A 12,167-nucleotide genomic window follows, 5' to 3' on the forward strand; every position below is an offset into this window, starting at 1 on the left:
GAGCGGGAGGGAGTTCACCCAGAGTTTGAAGAAACTTTCCCTCCTGCCTGCCTGCCTGCTGCAGGCTTGGACCTCTGATGGCTTTGCACTTCTTAGAGTTGTATGTGCACAGCTGCAAATAATCATGGGAGACAGGGAAAAACTGTGGAAAATTATGATTTTTTTTTGTGTCTTAAGTCCTGAGAGGGTGTTTCAGCCTCACAATGAGTCCCTTCTGAACTGTTGGGAGAAGCCAATACCACACCTCCTTAGAATCATTGAATTGCAAGGCTTAGCAGGAACCTCAAGGATCATGCAGTTCCAACCCTCCTGCTATGGCCAGGGACACCTCACACTACAGCAGGTTGCTCACAGCCACATCCAGCCTGGCTGCAAAAACCTCCAGGCATGAGGCTTCCACCACCTCCCTGGGCAACCTGTGCCAGTGTCTCACCACCCTCATGGGGAACAACTTCTTCCTAACATCCAATCTCAATCTACCCATTTCTAGTTCTGCTCCATTCCCCCCAGTCCTATCACTCCCTGACACCCTCAGAAGTCCCTCCCCAGCTTTCTTGTAGCCTACTTCAGATATTGGACGGCCACAAGAAGGTCTCCTTGGATGTGGTAGTTGCATTTCAATGCTTACAGTTCTATGTGGGAATCTGGGAGGTTGTCAGTGCTGCATGGTGCAAAGTTTTTTAGAGGCCAGGTGCTTCTGCATTAGTGCCACTGCAGCTGGAGAGGTGCAGATTCTGTGAGATTTCACAGTATCACAGGAACATTCAGGTTGGAAAAGACCCTCCAGGGTCACCGAGTCCAACCATTAACCCTACTCTACAAGGGTCACCCCTAAACCAGAGCCCCAAGCACCACATCCAAACCACCTTTAAACATATCCAGGGTTGGTGACTCCACCACCTCCCTGGGCAGCCTGTGCCAATGTCTGACCACTCTTGTAGGGCTAAAATGTTTCCTCATGTCCAGCCTAAACCTACCCTGGAGCAGCTTAAGGCTGTTCCCTCTTCTATCCCTTATTGCTATCCCTTCTTCTATAACCTTATTGCTGTCTACAACTACCTGAAAGGAGGTTGTAGCCAGGTGGGGTTTGGTCCCTTATCTCAGGCAACCAGCACCAGAAAAAGAGGACACAGTCTCAAGCTGCACCAGGGGAAGTTTGGGCTGGGTGTTAGGAAGAAATGTGCTGCCCTGGAAGGTGGTGGAATCCCCATCCCTGGAGGTGTTCAAGAGGGGATTGGATGTGGCACTTGTTGCCATGGTCTAGTCATGAAGTCTGTGGTGACAGGTTGGACTTGATGATCTTTGAGGTCTCTTCCAACCTTGGTGATACTGTGATGGTTTAGTTGATTAGATGGTGTTGGGTGATAGGTTGGACTTGATGATCTTGAAGGTCTTTTCCAACCTGGTTAATTCTGTATGTAGTTGCTCTTCTCTGCACCCACTCCAGCCTGTGTGTGTCTCTTGCATTGAGGTGCCCCAGGACTTCCACTGTGGGTTGTTTGGCTCCCCTCCCTTCCAAAAGCCAAGAGATTTCTGCTAGCCTTTAGCAGCCACACCAACTTTTCAGCGCACTTCAGCGTTTCCCCTGTGCAAAGGCCACAGCTGTAGCTGAACAATGTGGTGGTTGTAATCCACTAATGAGTCCTAAATATAACAATAATTATAACCTCTTGCAGTGAGAACAATATTGATAATCAGGGCTCCTAGTCCTTGCTTCTCCCAGAAGCTTGACACTGTTTTGTCGCAACGTTACCCGTGGCTGAAGATTTCAGACCCTTTGCAAAACTTGCATGGGGGCTTGGGCAAAGATTATGACTTTGCTGTGCAGATGGAAACAGAGGACACCCCGAGAAATATGAGTGATGACATTTGTCAGCAGTCAAACAGACCTTTGGAGTGTATTCCTGCAATTACCAAGCCTGACTTGCAATGGTAAGCTCTGATTTTAAGCAGTCCAAAGGCAAGGACTGGTTTTACTGGAAATATGTCCTGTTAGACACTACCAGGCTTGTGTCTCTAAATCACAGAATCATCCTGGTTGGAAGAGACCTCCAAGATCATCAAGTCCAACCTCTCAACCAACCCTATCTAATCAATTGAACCATGGCACCAAGTGCCTCATCCAGTCTCAAACACCTGCAGGGATGTCAACCCTACCATCTCCCTGGACAGCCCTTTCCAATGGCCAATCTCTCTCTGTGAAAATATTTTTTCTAAGATCAAGTCTGAACTTAGCCTGGCACACCTTGAGACTGTGTCCTCTTTTTCTGGTGCTGGTTGTCTGGGAGAAGAAACCAACCCCCACCTGGCTGCAACCTCCCTTCAGGGAGTTGTAGTCAGCAAGAAGGTCTCCCCTGAGCCTCCTCTTCTCCAGGCTAAACACCCTGGGGTGCAGCAAGAAAAGTGTGGCCAGCAGGGCTGGGGAGGTTCTTTTCCCCCTCTGCTGAGACCACACCTGCAATACTGTGTCCAGCCTGGGGCTCCCCAGTTCACGAGAGACAGAGACCTGCTGGAGAGAGTCCAACAGAGAGCCACAAGGATGACGAGGGGACTTGAGCATCTCCCCTGTGAAGAGAGACTGAGAGCCCTGGGGCTGTTTAGTCTGGAGAAGAGAAGGCTGAGAGGGGATCTGATCAATGGCTATCAATATCTGAGGGGTGGGTGTCAAGTGGAGAGGGCCAAGCTCTTTTCATAGGTGCACAGGAATAAGCCAAGGAACGGTGGACACAAGCTTGAACAGAGAAGGTTTCAGCTCAACAGGAGGAGAAACTTCTTTACAGTGAGAGTGACAAAGCTCTGGAGCAGGCTGCCCAGAGAGTTTGTGGAGTCTCCTTCTCTGGAGACTTTCAAGACCCATCTGGATGTGTTCCTGTGTGACCTGTGCTGGATTCTCTGGTCCTGCTCTGGCAGGGGGGGTTACTCAATGATGTCCAGAGGTCCTTTCCCGCCCCTAACATCCTGTGATTCTGTATATAAAAAAAGAATTGCCAAATGCCTGGCCTGACATTAAAAAAACTCTACACAGTTATTCCCTCTTTCTCTCTCTCTCTGTTTCTGTATATATCTGACTCAAGATGCCAAAAACATTAAAACCAAACCAAAAAAACACTAAAAATGACTGAGAAGATACAAATACTTATTCTGGCACAGGTTGCCCAGGGAGGTGGTGGAAGCCTCATCCCTGAAGGTTTTTACAGCCAGGCTGGATGTGGCTGTGAGCAACCTGCTGTAGTGTGAGGTGTCCCTGCCCATGGCAAGGGGCTTGGACCTGGATGATCCCTGAGATTCCTTCTGACCCTCACTGTGATTCTATGAGATCAAAAAGTGAAATTAACCCTCTCTTGCTCAGTTTCTACTGTGCTGCTGTTGTAACAAAATGAATTCCTTGCACAGTAATCTGCCTGATTTTTTTCCTCTCAGCCATTAAAAATGGTTTCATGGTTTGACAAATGCTGCCTTGGGCCAGGTAGAACTGAGTGATGGAAGATTGTGGGGGGGAGGGAAGCGGCTCAAATATGTTCTGCTGCAAGAGAAATCTATAGAGATGTTTTCCTGGGGGGGTGAGGGTTTAAGGTCCTAACCACTGAGCTGTTTGTTTTAGAAGAGTTTTCTTCACATCTGCCATGGGGTTTAGGTGGTGCAGTCTCACAGATAAGGGATTGCTGTGGTGTGTGGGTTGTGTGACATCTTCTCGGGGTAGAAGTGAAGCAAACCTTGACAGGAAGAGGTTTCTTAATACCTTGAGGTTGGGTGGATGCTGGACTTTGAGGACAACAGTGTACTGAAGGAAGATGTTGGTTTCCCCATTAGCTTCCAGGTTGTTTCCACAGATCCCAGGCACCTGATGCTTTTTTGGTACAGGGGAGTGATTGCCCTCTGTGCTGTGCAGTGGTGAGGGCATGCCTGGAGTCCTGTATTTAGTTTTGGGCACCTCAGTACAATCAAGACATTGAGGAGCTGGAGTGGGAGCAATTAATCTGGGGAAGGGCCTAAGGAATGAAAATGATGAAGAGCAGCTGAGGGAACTGGGACTGTTGAGTGTGAGGAAGAGGAGGCTGAGGGGAGACCTTATCACCTTCTACAACTACCTGAAAGGACAATGTAGAGAGGTTGGTGCTGGTCTCTTCTCACAGGTAATTAAGGATAGAAGAAGAGGGAATAGCCTTAAGCTGCACCAGGGGAGGTTTAGGCTGGACATGAGGAAACATTTTTTTCCCCCTGCCAGAGTGGTCAGGCATTGGCACAGGCTGCCCAGGGAGGTGGTGGAGTCCCCAAGCCTGGATATGTTTAAAGGTGGTTTGGCTGTGGTGCTTGGGGATATGGTTTAGTGGTGAAGTTGGCAGAGTAGGGTTAATGGTTGGACCTGATGGTCTCAAGGCTCTTTCCCAACCTGAATGATTCTATGATCCCAAGTTAAATGGCATTGTCAGCTACCAACATCTGCTACCTGTAGCTCTCCTTCTGCTGTTCTGAGTTCAGCAGTGGCTGGCTGGCTGCTGTGGCTCTGGGAACAAAGGAGGTGGCTGAGGAACACCTTTTGGTATCCCTATTATTATTGGTATCATTATTTATTATTACAGGTTTTTTATTATTTCTTCTCTCTCTCTCTTCTCTCTCTCTCTTCTCTCTCTCTTCTCTCTCTCTTCTCTCTCTCTTCTCTCTCTCTTCTCTCTCTCTTCTCTCTCTCTTCTCTCTCTCCTCTCTCTCTCCTCTCTCTCTTCTCTCTCTCTTCCTCTCTCTCTTCCTCTCTCTCTTCCTCTCTCTCTTCCTCTCTCTCTTCCTCTCTCTCTTCCTCTCTCTCTTCCTCTCTCTCTTCCTCTCTCTCTTCCTCTCTCTCTTCCTCTCTCTCTTCCTCTCTCTCTTCCTCTCTCTCTTCCTCTCTCTCTTCCTCTCTCTCTTCCTCTCTCTCTTCCTCTCTCTCTTCCTCTCTCTCTCCTCTCTCTCTCCTCTCTCTCTCTCTCCTCTCTCTCTCTCTCCTCTCTCTCTCTCTCCTCTCTCTCTCTCCTCTCTCTCTTCTCTCTTCTCTCTCTTCTCTCTCTCTTCTCTCTCTCTCTCTCTTTCCTTCTCAGATTTTCTTAATGGAAAGAATTTGCTACTCTTCTAATTAAGAAGCAAAGCAGGAGCAATAAATTACTCTCAAAGGGCTGTCTTTTTAGGGATGGAGGGGAAGTAGTTGTGGCAAATTACTGTGGAACCGTCACGCAATCCTCAGTGAAATTATTTTGTTCTTTCCTGGATGTAGATTTGACAAAATTGGTGAGTCAAGCAATTGTCAGGAATATTTTTGTTGACTTTTCTCCCCCTTCCTCTTCCTTACCGTATATGAACTACAAGCATCTGTCTAGATTACATCTGAATGACAAAAAAAAACCACCATAGAGAGCAAGAGGAGGAAGAGTAATGGCTTTATTTGGAATTAAATGTCAGTTAGTGTATATTAAGTGCATCTGGCTTGTCTTATTCTGGACTTCTGTTGCTATTCTGGACTCCTGCAGCTCAGAATGCCAATCACATTCTGGGCTGCATCAAGAGAAGCACAGCCAGCAGGTCGATGGAGGTGATTCTCCCCATCTACTCTGCTCTGATAAGACCTCATTTGGAGCACTGTGTCCAGTTCTGGAGTCTTTATTACAGGAAGGATCTGGAGGTGCTGGAAGGTGTCCAGTGAAGGGCCCGGAGGATGAGCAGAGGGCTGGAGCTCCTCTCCTATGAGTACAGACTGAGGGAGTTAGGGTTGTTCAGTCTGGAGAGGAGAAGGCTCCAAGGAGACCTTCTTGTGGCCTTCCACTGTCTGAAGGGGGCTACAAGAAAGCTGGGGAGGGACTTTTGAGGGTGTCAGGGAGTGATAGGACTGGGGGGAATGGAACAAAACTAGAAGTGGGCAGATTCAGATCGGATGTTAGGACGAAGTTCTTCCCTGGAGGTTTTTAAAACCAGGCTGGATGTGGCTGTGAGCACCCTGCTGTAGCGTGAGGTGTCCCTGCCCCTGTCAGGGGGGTTGGAACTGCATGATCCTTGAGGTCCCTTCCAATCCTGACAATTGGCCATTGGAATGTGCTGCCCAGGGAGGTGGTGAAGTCACCATCCCTGGAGGTGTTTAGGAAGAGACTGGATGGGGTGCTTGGTGCTGTGGTTTAGTTGATTAGATGGTGTTGGATGATAGGTTGAACTCGATGATCTCAAAGGTCTTTGCCAACCTAGTTTATTCTGTTCTAATCTCTATTCTATTCCAAACGGCCTTAGTTTCAGGTGCCAGGCAGAAAAGAATACCTGATTTTCATTGTTGTTTTATCTCTTTGATGACAATGATAAGCATGTGAGGGGTATGGCAACTTAGAATCCAGCACAGGTCACACAGGAACACATCCAGACAGGGCTGGAAAGTCTTCAGAGGAGGAGACTCCACAACCTCTCTGGGGAGCCCGTGGATTTTGCAGACAGCACCAAATTATCCACAGGTGGAAAAGCCATGATGGCTGCAATAGCTCTCCAAATAGTAGATTTCTTGAACATGATTCATTTATTGGTTTTATAATGTTGAAATAATTCTTGTAAAGGTAGGGCAAATACTCTTCTGTTGGTTGAGTTTTGGTTCCAGCTCCTTTCTTATTTATTTATACTTCCTGTGGCAGTACAAAAAAAAAAGCTGCTCACTTTTGGCTTCCCTTCTTCTGTCCTCTTTCTGCAGGTCTGGATGATTGCCTGCAGCAATACATAAAGAACTTTGAGAGAGAGAAGATCAGTGGTGATCAGCTCCTACGTATTACTCATCAAGAGCTGGAGGATCTTGGAGTCACACGGATTGGCCATCAGGAGCTTATCTTGGAAGCAGTGGACTTGCTCTGTGCACTGGTAAACATCTTGGGGTAAAACTAGGAGGGGTGGGGGGAGAGGGAGTGAGCAGTGTTTGTGTATTCAAATTTCTAGTTCTGAAGCATATTGATGTAGTTCAAGAGATTCCTGGTGTGTAATTTAATGGACAATTTAACATTTGAAAGCAGGGTAAGGATGATGAAGGGACTGGAGCACTGCCTGATGAGGAGAGGCTGAGAGCCCTGGGGCTGGTTAGCCTGGAGAAGAGAAGACTGAGAGGGTATTTAATGTTTATAAATATCTGAGGGCTGGGGGTCAGAAAAGAAGGGACAGGGACAGGCTCTGCTCTGTTGCACCCTGGGACAGGACAAGGGGCAATGGATGGAAACTACAGCACGTGAGGTTCCAGCTCAACATGAGGAGGAACTTCCTCATTGTGAGGGTCACAGAGCACTGGAACAGGCTGCCCAGAGAGGTTGTGGAGTCTCCTTCTCTGGAGACTTTCCAGCCCTGTCTGGGTGTGTTCCTGTGTGACCTGTGCTGGACTCTATAGTCCTGCTCTGGCAGGGGGGTTGGACTGGAAGATCTCCAGAGGTCCTTTCCGACCCCTAACGTCCTGTGAGCCTGTGATAAAGAGCAGTATCTACTGTTAGGGTAGTGCTTGTTAAGTAAAGTGGAGATTTAAGGCTTGCATATCTGTCTTTCTAGAAGAAAAGTTTATCTGAAATCACAAAAGAGCTGGGCTGGAAAGTCTGGAATGTGAAGCAGTTCTATGTGTGAATGCAGTCTTTGAGCACTGATAGCCCTGCATGGGCAAGGTGTCCTGATGTCATTGTTCACTGGGCCTTTCATGTAAATCATATTTTAGATCTTTGTTCAAGCTTGCTGAAGTGCAGCTGCTTGTATTTCGCTGCAGAAGGGATTAAATAGTGAAAGAACTGTGTGTAAATAATATATACATCTTAGGTGGAGCATCCAAAGGGATCACTGCAGGCCTTTGGAAATAGTTCCTCTTGTACCCCCCTTCAGGTACTGGAAGGCTGCTCTGAGGTCTCCCCAGAGCCTTCTCTTCTCCAGGCTGAACATCCCCAGCTCCCTCAGCCTGTCCTCATAGCAGAGGTTTTCCAACCCCCTGATCATCTTTGTGTCCCTCTTCTGGAGCTGCTTCATCAGGTCCATGTCCTTCCTGTGTTGAGAGCTCGAGAGCTGGATGCAGTACTCCAGATGAGGTCTCACCAGAGCAGAGTGGCAGAATCTCTGTCCCTGGAGATACTCAAGGTCAGGCTGGATAAGGCTCTCTGATCAATATGATCTAGTGGAGGTGCTGACTGCAGGGGGATTGGACTAGGTGACTATTGGAGGTCCCTTCCAAGCCAAACCATTCTGTGCTTGCTAAAAGAGAGTTCAGCCTCTCATGCATCACCAAACCTTTGGCACAAAAGCTCTCTTGAGCACTGCAGCCATTGCTTGGTCTTAAGCCAAGCCATTCTTTAAAGCCCTCTTCTTGGAGGTCTTTTCCGACCCAAACCATTCTGTGTTTCTGTGATTCTATGATTTTGGTGCAATGCTTTTTTTCAGTCAGGTCCTGTCATGCATAACTTGGATTATCTCCTTGGTGAGGGGTTGGGTGCTGACTTCACCCTTCACACAAAGTTTTTGTCTGTGCTTATTAGGATTAGTAATAAATTGGGCACACTCTCTGCATTCTTCACTGCAGGAAGGATTGTCAACAGCTCTGCTAAGATGTACCTGGTGATGTTTTGTCTGGCTTTTTAATGCATACCACTTCTCCAAGCCTCAGAAGCAGCCTTAGGAAAGCTGAATCCCAGTAGAGGCAATCAAAGATGGTAGAGAAGCTTCTCTGAAGAGCTTGTGGCTTCTTGGTATGCAAACAGCTTTGCTGAAGGTTCTGTTGTTGCGTCTTTAGGAGAAAAGATGTGAGGAGTAATGCAAACAGTGGAAGAGGGAAAAGGGAGGGGGGAAGAAAAAGATCAACCAACCAAAAAAACCCCACCCCAAAACCATTAAAAACGGAAGGAGAGCTTTTAGATTATCTTCTGTAGAGTACTTGATCTAATAACATGGCAAAGTGTCTCAGTGCAACCACTCTGCTACAAGGACAGGCTGAGCGAGCTGGGCATGTTCAGCCTAGAAAAGAGAAGACTCTGGGGGGGACCTTAGAGCTGCCTTCCAATACCTCAAGAGATCCTACAGGAAGGCTGCAGAGGGACTTTTCATGAGGGTGTCTAGAAACAGGACAAATGGGAAGGTTTGAAGCTGAGGGAGAGCAGGCTTAGACTGGAGCTGAAGAAGAAATTGATGAGCATGAGGGTGGCAACTCTGGAAGAGGCTGCCCAGGGAGGCTGTGGATGCCTCCTCCCTGGGGATGTTGAAGGCCGGGTTGGATGAGGCCTTGAGCATCCAAGTCTAGTTGAGAGGCACCTCTGCCCAGGGCGGGAAGATTGGAGGAGATTATCTCTAAGGTCTCTTCCAGCCTAAGCCATCCTGTAGTGATTTTAAGTCATAGAATCATAGAATCAACCAGGTTGGAAAAGACCTCAGAGATCATCAAGTCCAAACTCTTACCTAACGCCTCCTGACAACTAAACCATGTCTCCAAGTGCCACATCCAATCCTTTTTGAACACCTCCAGGGGTGTTGACTCCACCACCTCCCTGGGCAGCACATTCCAAGGGCAAATTACTCTTTCTGGGAAGAACTTTTTCCTCACCTCCAGCCTAAACTTCCCCTGGTGCAGCTTGAGACTGTGTCCTCTTATTCTGGTCATCTCTTTGCTTTTAAAATAATGGAAAGGCTGCAATCCTTAAAAACAAACCCAAAAAACCCCAAACCAACAAACCCAGCCAAACCAACAAACAGCCAAAACCAAACCAAACCAAACCCAATACAAACAAACAAAGCTACTTTTTAAGAAGAGAACATAAAGGGAATTATTCTCAAAGTACATTTTCTTATCAAACAGTGCAAAAGGGAACAATCAAGTAAAATACCTTAATGAAATGAGGCAAAAATCTGAGTTGAGGGTGACCACTGCTAACCATTCACACCTGGAGTCCTGTGTGCAGTTCTGGGCTCCTCAATTCAAGAAAGATGTTGAGATGCTGAAAGGAGTCCAGAGAAGGGCAACAAAGCTGGGGAGGGGTCTGGAGCACAGCCCTGTGAGGTGAGGCTGAGGGAGCTGGGGTTGCTTAGCCTGGAGAAGAGGAGGATCAGGGAAGACCTTCTTGCTCTCTACAACTCCCTGAAGGGAGGTTGTAGCCAGGTGGAGGTTGGTCTCTTCTCCCAGACAACCAGCACCAGAAAAAGAGGACACGGCCTCAAGCTGTGCCAGGGGAGGTTTAGTCTGAATGTTAGGAAGAAGTTCTTCCCAGCAAGAGAGATTTGCCATTGGAATGTGCTGCCCAGGGAGGTGGTGGAGTCACCATCACTGGAAGTGTTTAAGAAGAGACTGGATGGGGTGCTTGGTGCCATGGTTTAGTTGATTAAATGGTGTTGGGTGCTAGGTTGGACTCAATGATGTCAATGGTCTTTTCCAACCTGGTTTATTCTGTATTCATCTTTCCCAGACACACAGGGAGGCAGGCTGGGGCTCCTTCAAAAAGAAGCTTATCTTCTCAGAATCTCCCCCTCTCCCTCTGTATTACCTGGTATTGCTTTTATTCTTGAGTGTGTAATTAGAGATGTTATCTTTGGACAAACAAATGCAACTTCTGTTTGTAGCTCCCTTTATCTTAGGCAAAATGTTTAGGGAACTAAGTTGAATATAAAATAAAGGATTTTGTAGGAAGGGCTAAACCTGCAGCCTTAATTCCTGTAGCAAGCCTCTACCATCCTGGTCCTTGTTGCACATCCACTCTTGTCTGCTATTCTGAGTTCCTCTTAAAGAAAAAAAGGGTGGTGGGGCATTGGAACAGGTTGCCCAGGAAGGCGGTGGAAGCCTCATGCCTGGAGGTATTTGCAGCCAGGCTGGATGTGGCTGTGAGCAACCTGCTGTAGTGTGAGGTGTCCCTGGCCATGGGGGGCAGGGGGGTTGGAACTGGATGATCCTTGAGGTCACTTCTCACCCTAACAATTCTATCATTCTGTGATCTAGTAGAGAATGTCCCTGCTGATGGCAGGGAGTTTGGACTAGATGACCTTTGGAGGCCCTTTCCAACCCAAACTGTTCCATGCTTCCTAGTTACAGAAGAACCAAAGAAGTGCCTTGGCCTGGGGCTCTGTGTTGCCCTACTTGCTGTTGTGACACTGACCTCAGTGTCTCCTTGACTCATCTCTCTCAGTCTTTTCCAAAGCCTTTTCCAACACATATTTCCTTGCTCCTGGGAACCTTTTCACTCAGTTTCTCTTGGAATTTATTTGCTCTTCCTTCCAAATCTCCCTGGGATTCTTCTGCTCTGCAACACCCACATGAAAGCACTGTCGTAACTCCACAGCACACCTATCTCACCAGATGCTCTTTCCATTCATTCCCTCTTCCAGAGCTCTGCTGCATTTCCTCTTTCTGCCTTTTTTCTTCCTCCTTAAGGGAAGGAGATTTATGCAATCACATCAACCCTTCTGCTCTCACAGATGCTGGATGGCTTTGCCCTTATTCTCATTTTTTCTTCTGCCTTCTCCTTTCCAGCATTTGAACCCATCAGCCATTGGAACTGGATGATCCTTGAGGTCTTTTCCAACGCTGACAATTCTGTGACTCCTTTAAAACATAATCCTCTTCTAATTGAAGCTGGGTTCTTTTGCAGTCTCCCAGTTGGCTCCTCAGGGGTACAAAGTGTGATTGTTATATTGATTTTCCTGGACTTAATTGGAATTTATTTTTCACCAATCAGATAAGCCTCTTAGGAAATGTAATTCAGAGACAATCCTTTTGGCTATACTGGTCCTGTACTTACAGACTTCTTTTATTGCAGCAGTAAATATCTTTCCTGCTTAGTGCTTGCCCAGACTGATTCTGCACCTGGGTTGGGCCAATCCCAGGTACAAATCCAGGCTGGGTGCAGAATGTTGAGAGTAGCGCTGAAGAAAGAGACCTGGGGTTGCTGACTGATGAGAAGCCCCCCAGGAGCCAGCAGTCTGCTCATGAGGCTCAAAAGGCAAATTGTGTCCTGGGCTGCATCAAGAGGAGTGTGGCCAACAGGGCAAGAGAGTGGATTCTGCCCCTTTACTCTGCTGTGGTGAGACTACACCTCCTATACTGTGTCCAGTTCTGGTGTTCCAGCATAAGAAGGACACAGAGCTGTTGGAATGAGTCCAGAAGAGTGCCCCAAAGATGATCCAAGAGCTGGAGCAGCTCTGCTGTGAGGACAGGCTGAGGAAGCTGTTCAGCCTGGGGA

General features: G+C 47.5%; 1 protein-coding gene across 6 annotated transcripts in view; it reads left to right on the top strand.

The window, feature by feature from the left end:
- Positions 1–12,167, top strand: part of CNKSR2 (connector enhancer of kinase suppressor of Ras 2) — a 252,421-nt gene that overhangs the window by 44,253 nt on the left and 196,001 nt on the right. For all 6 annotated transcript variants that reach the window (XM_054165993.1, XM_054165994.1, XM_054165995.1 and 3 more), the window contains exon 2: positions 6,689–6,852. In XM_054165993.1, the coding sequence (XP_054021968.1) occupies positions 6,689–6,852 (164 nt within the window). The remainder of the gene's footprint in view (positions 1–6,688; positions 6,853–12,167) is intronic.

The sequence above is a fragment of the Dryobates pubescens genome, chromosome 12 (assembly GCF_014839835.1).
Source record: "Dryobates pubescens isolate bDryPub1 chromosome 12, bDryPub1.pri, whole genome shotgun sequence".
Lineage (NCBI taxonomy): Eukaryota > Metazoa > Chordata > Aves > Piciformes > Picidae > Dryobates > Dryobates pubescens.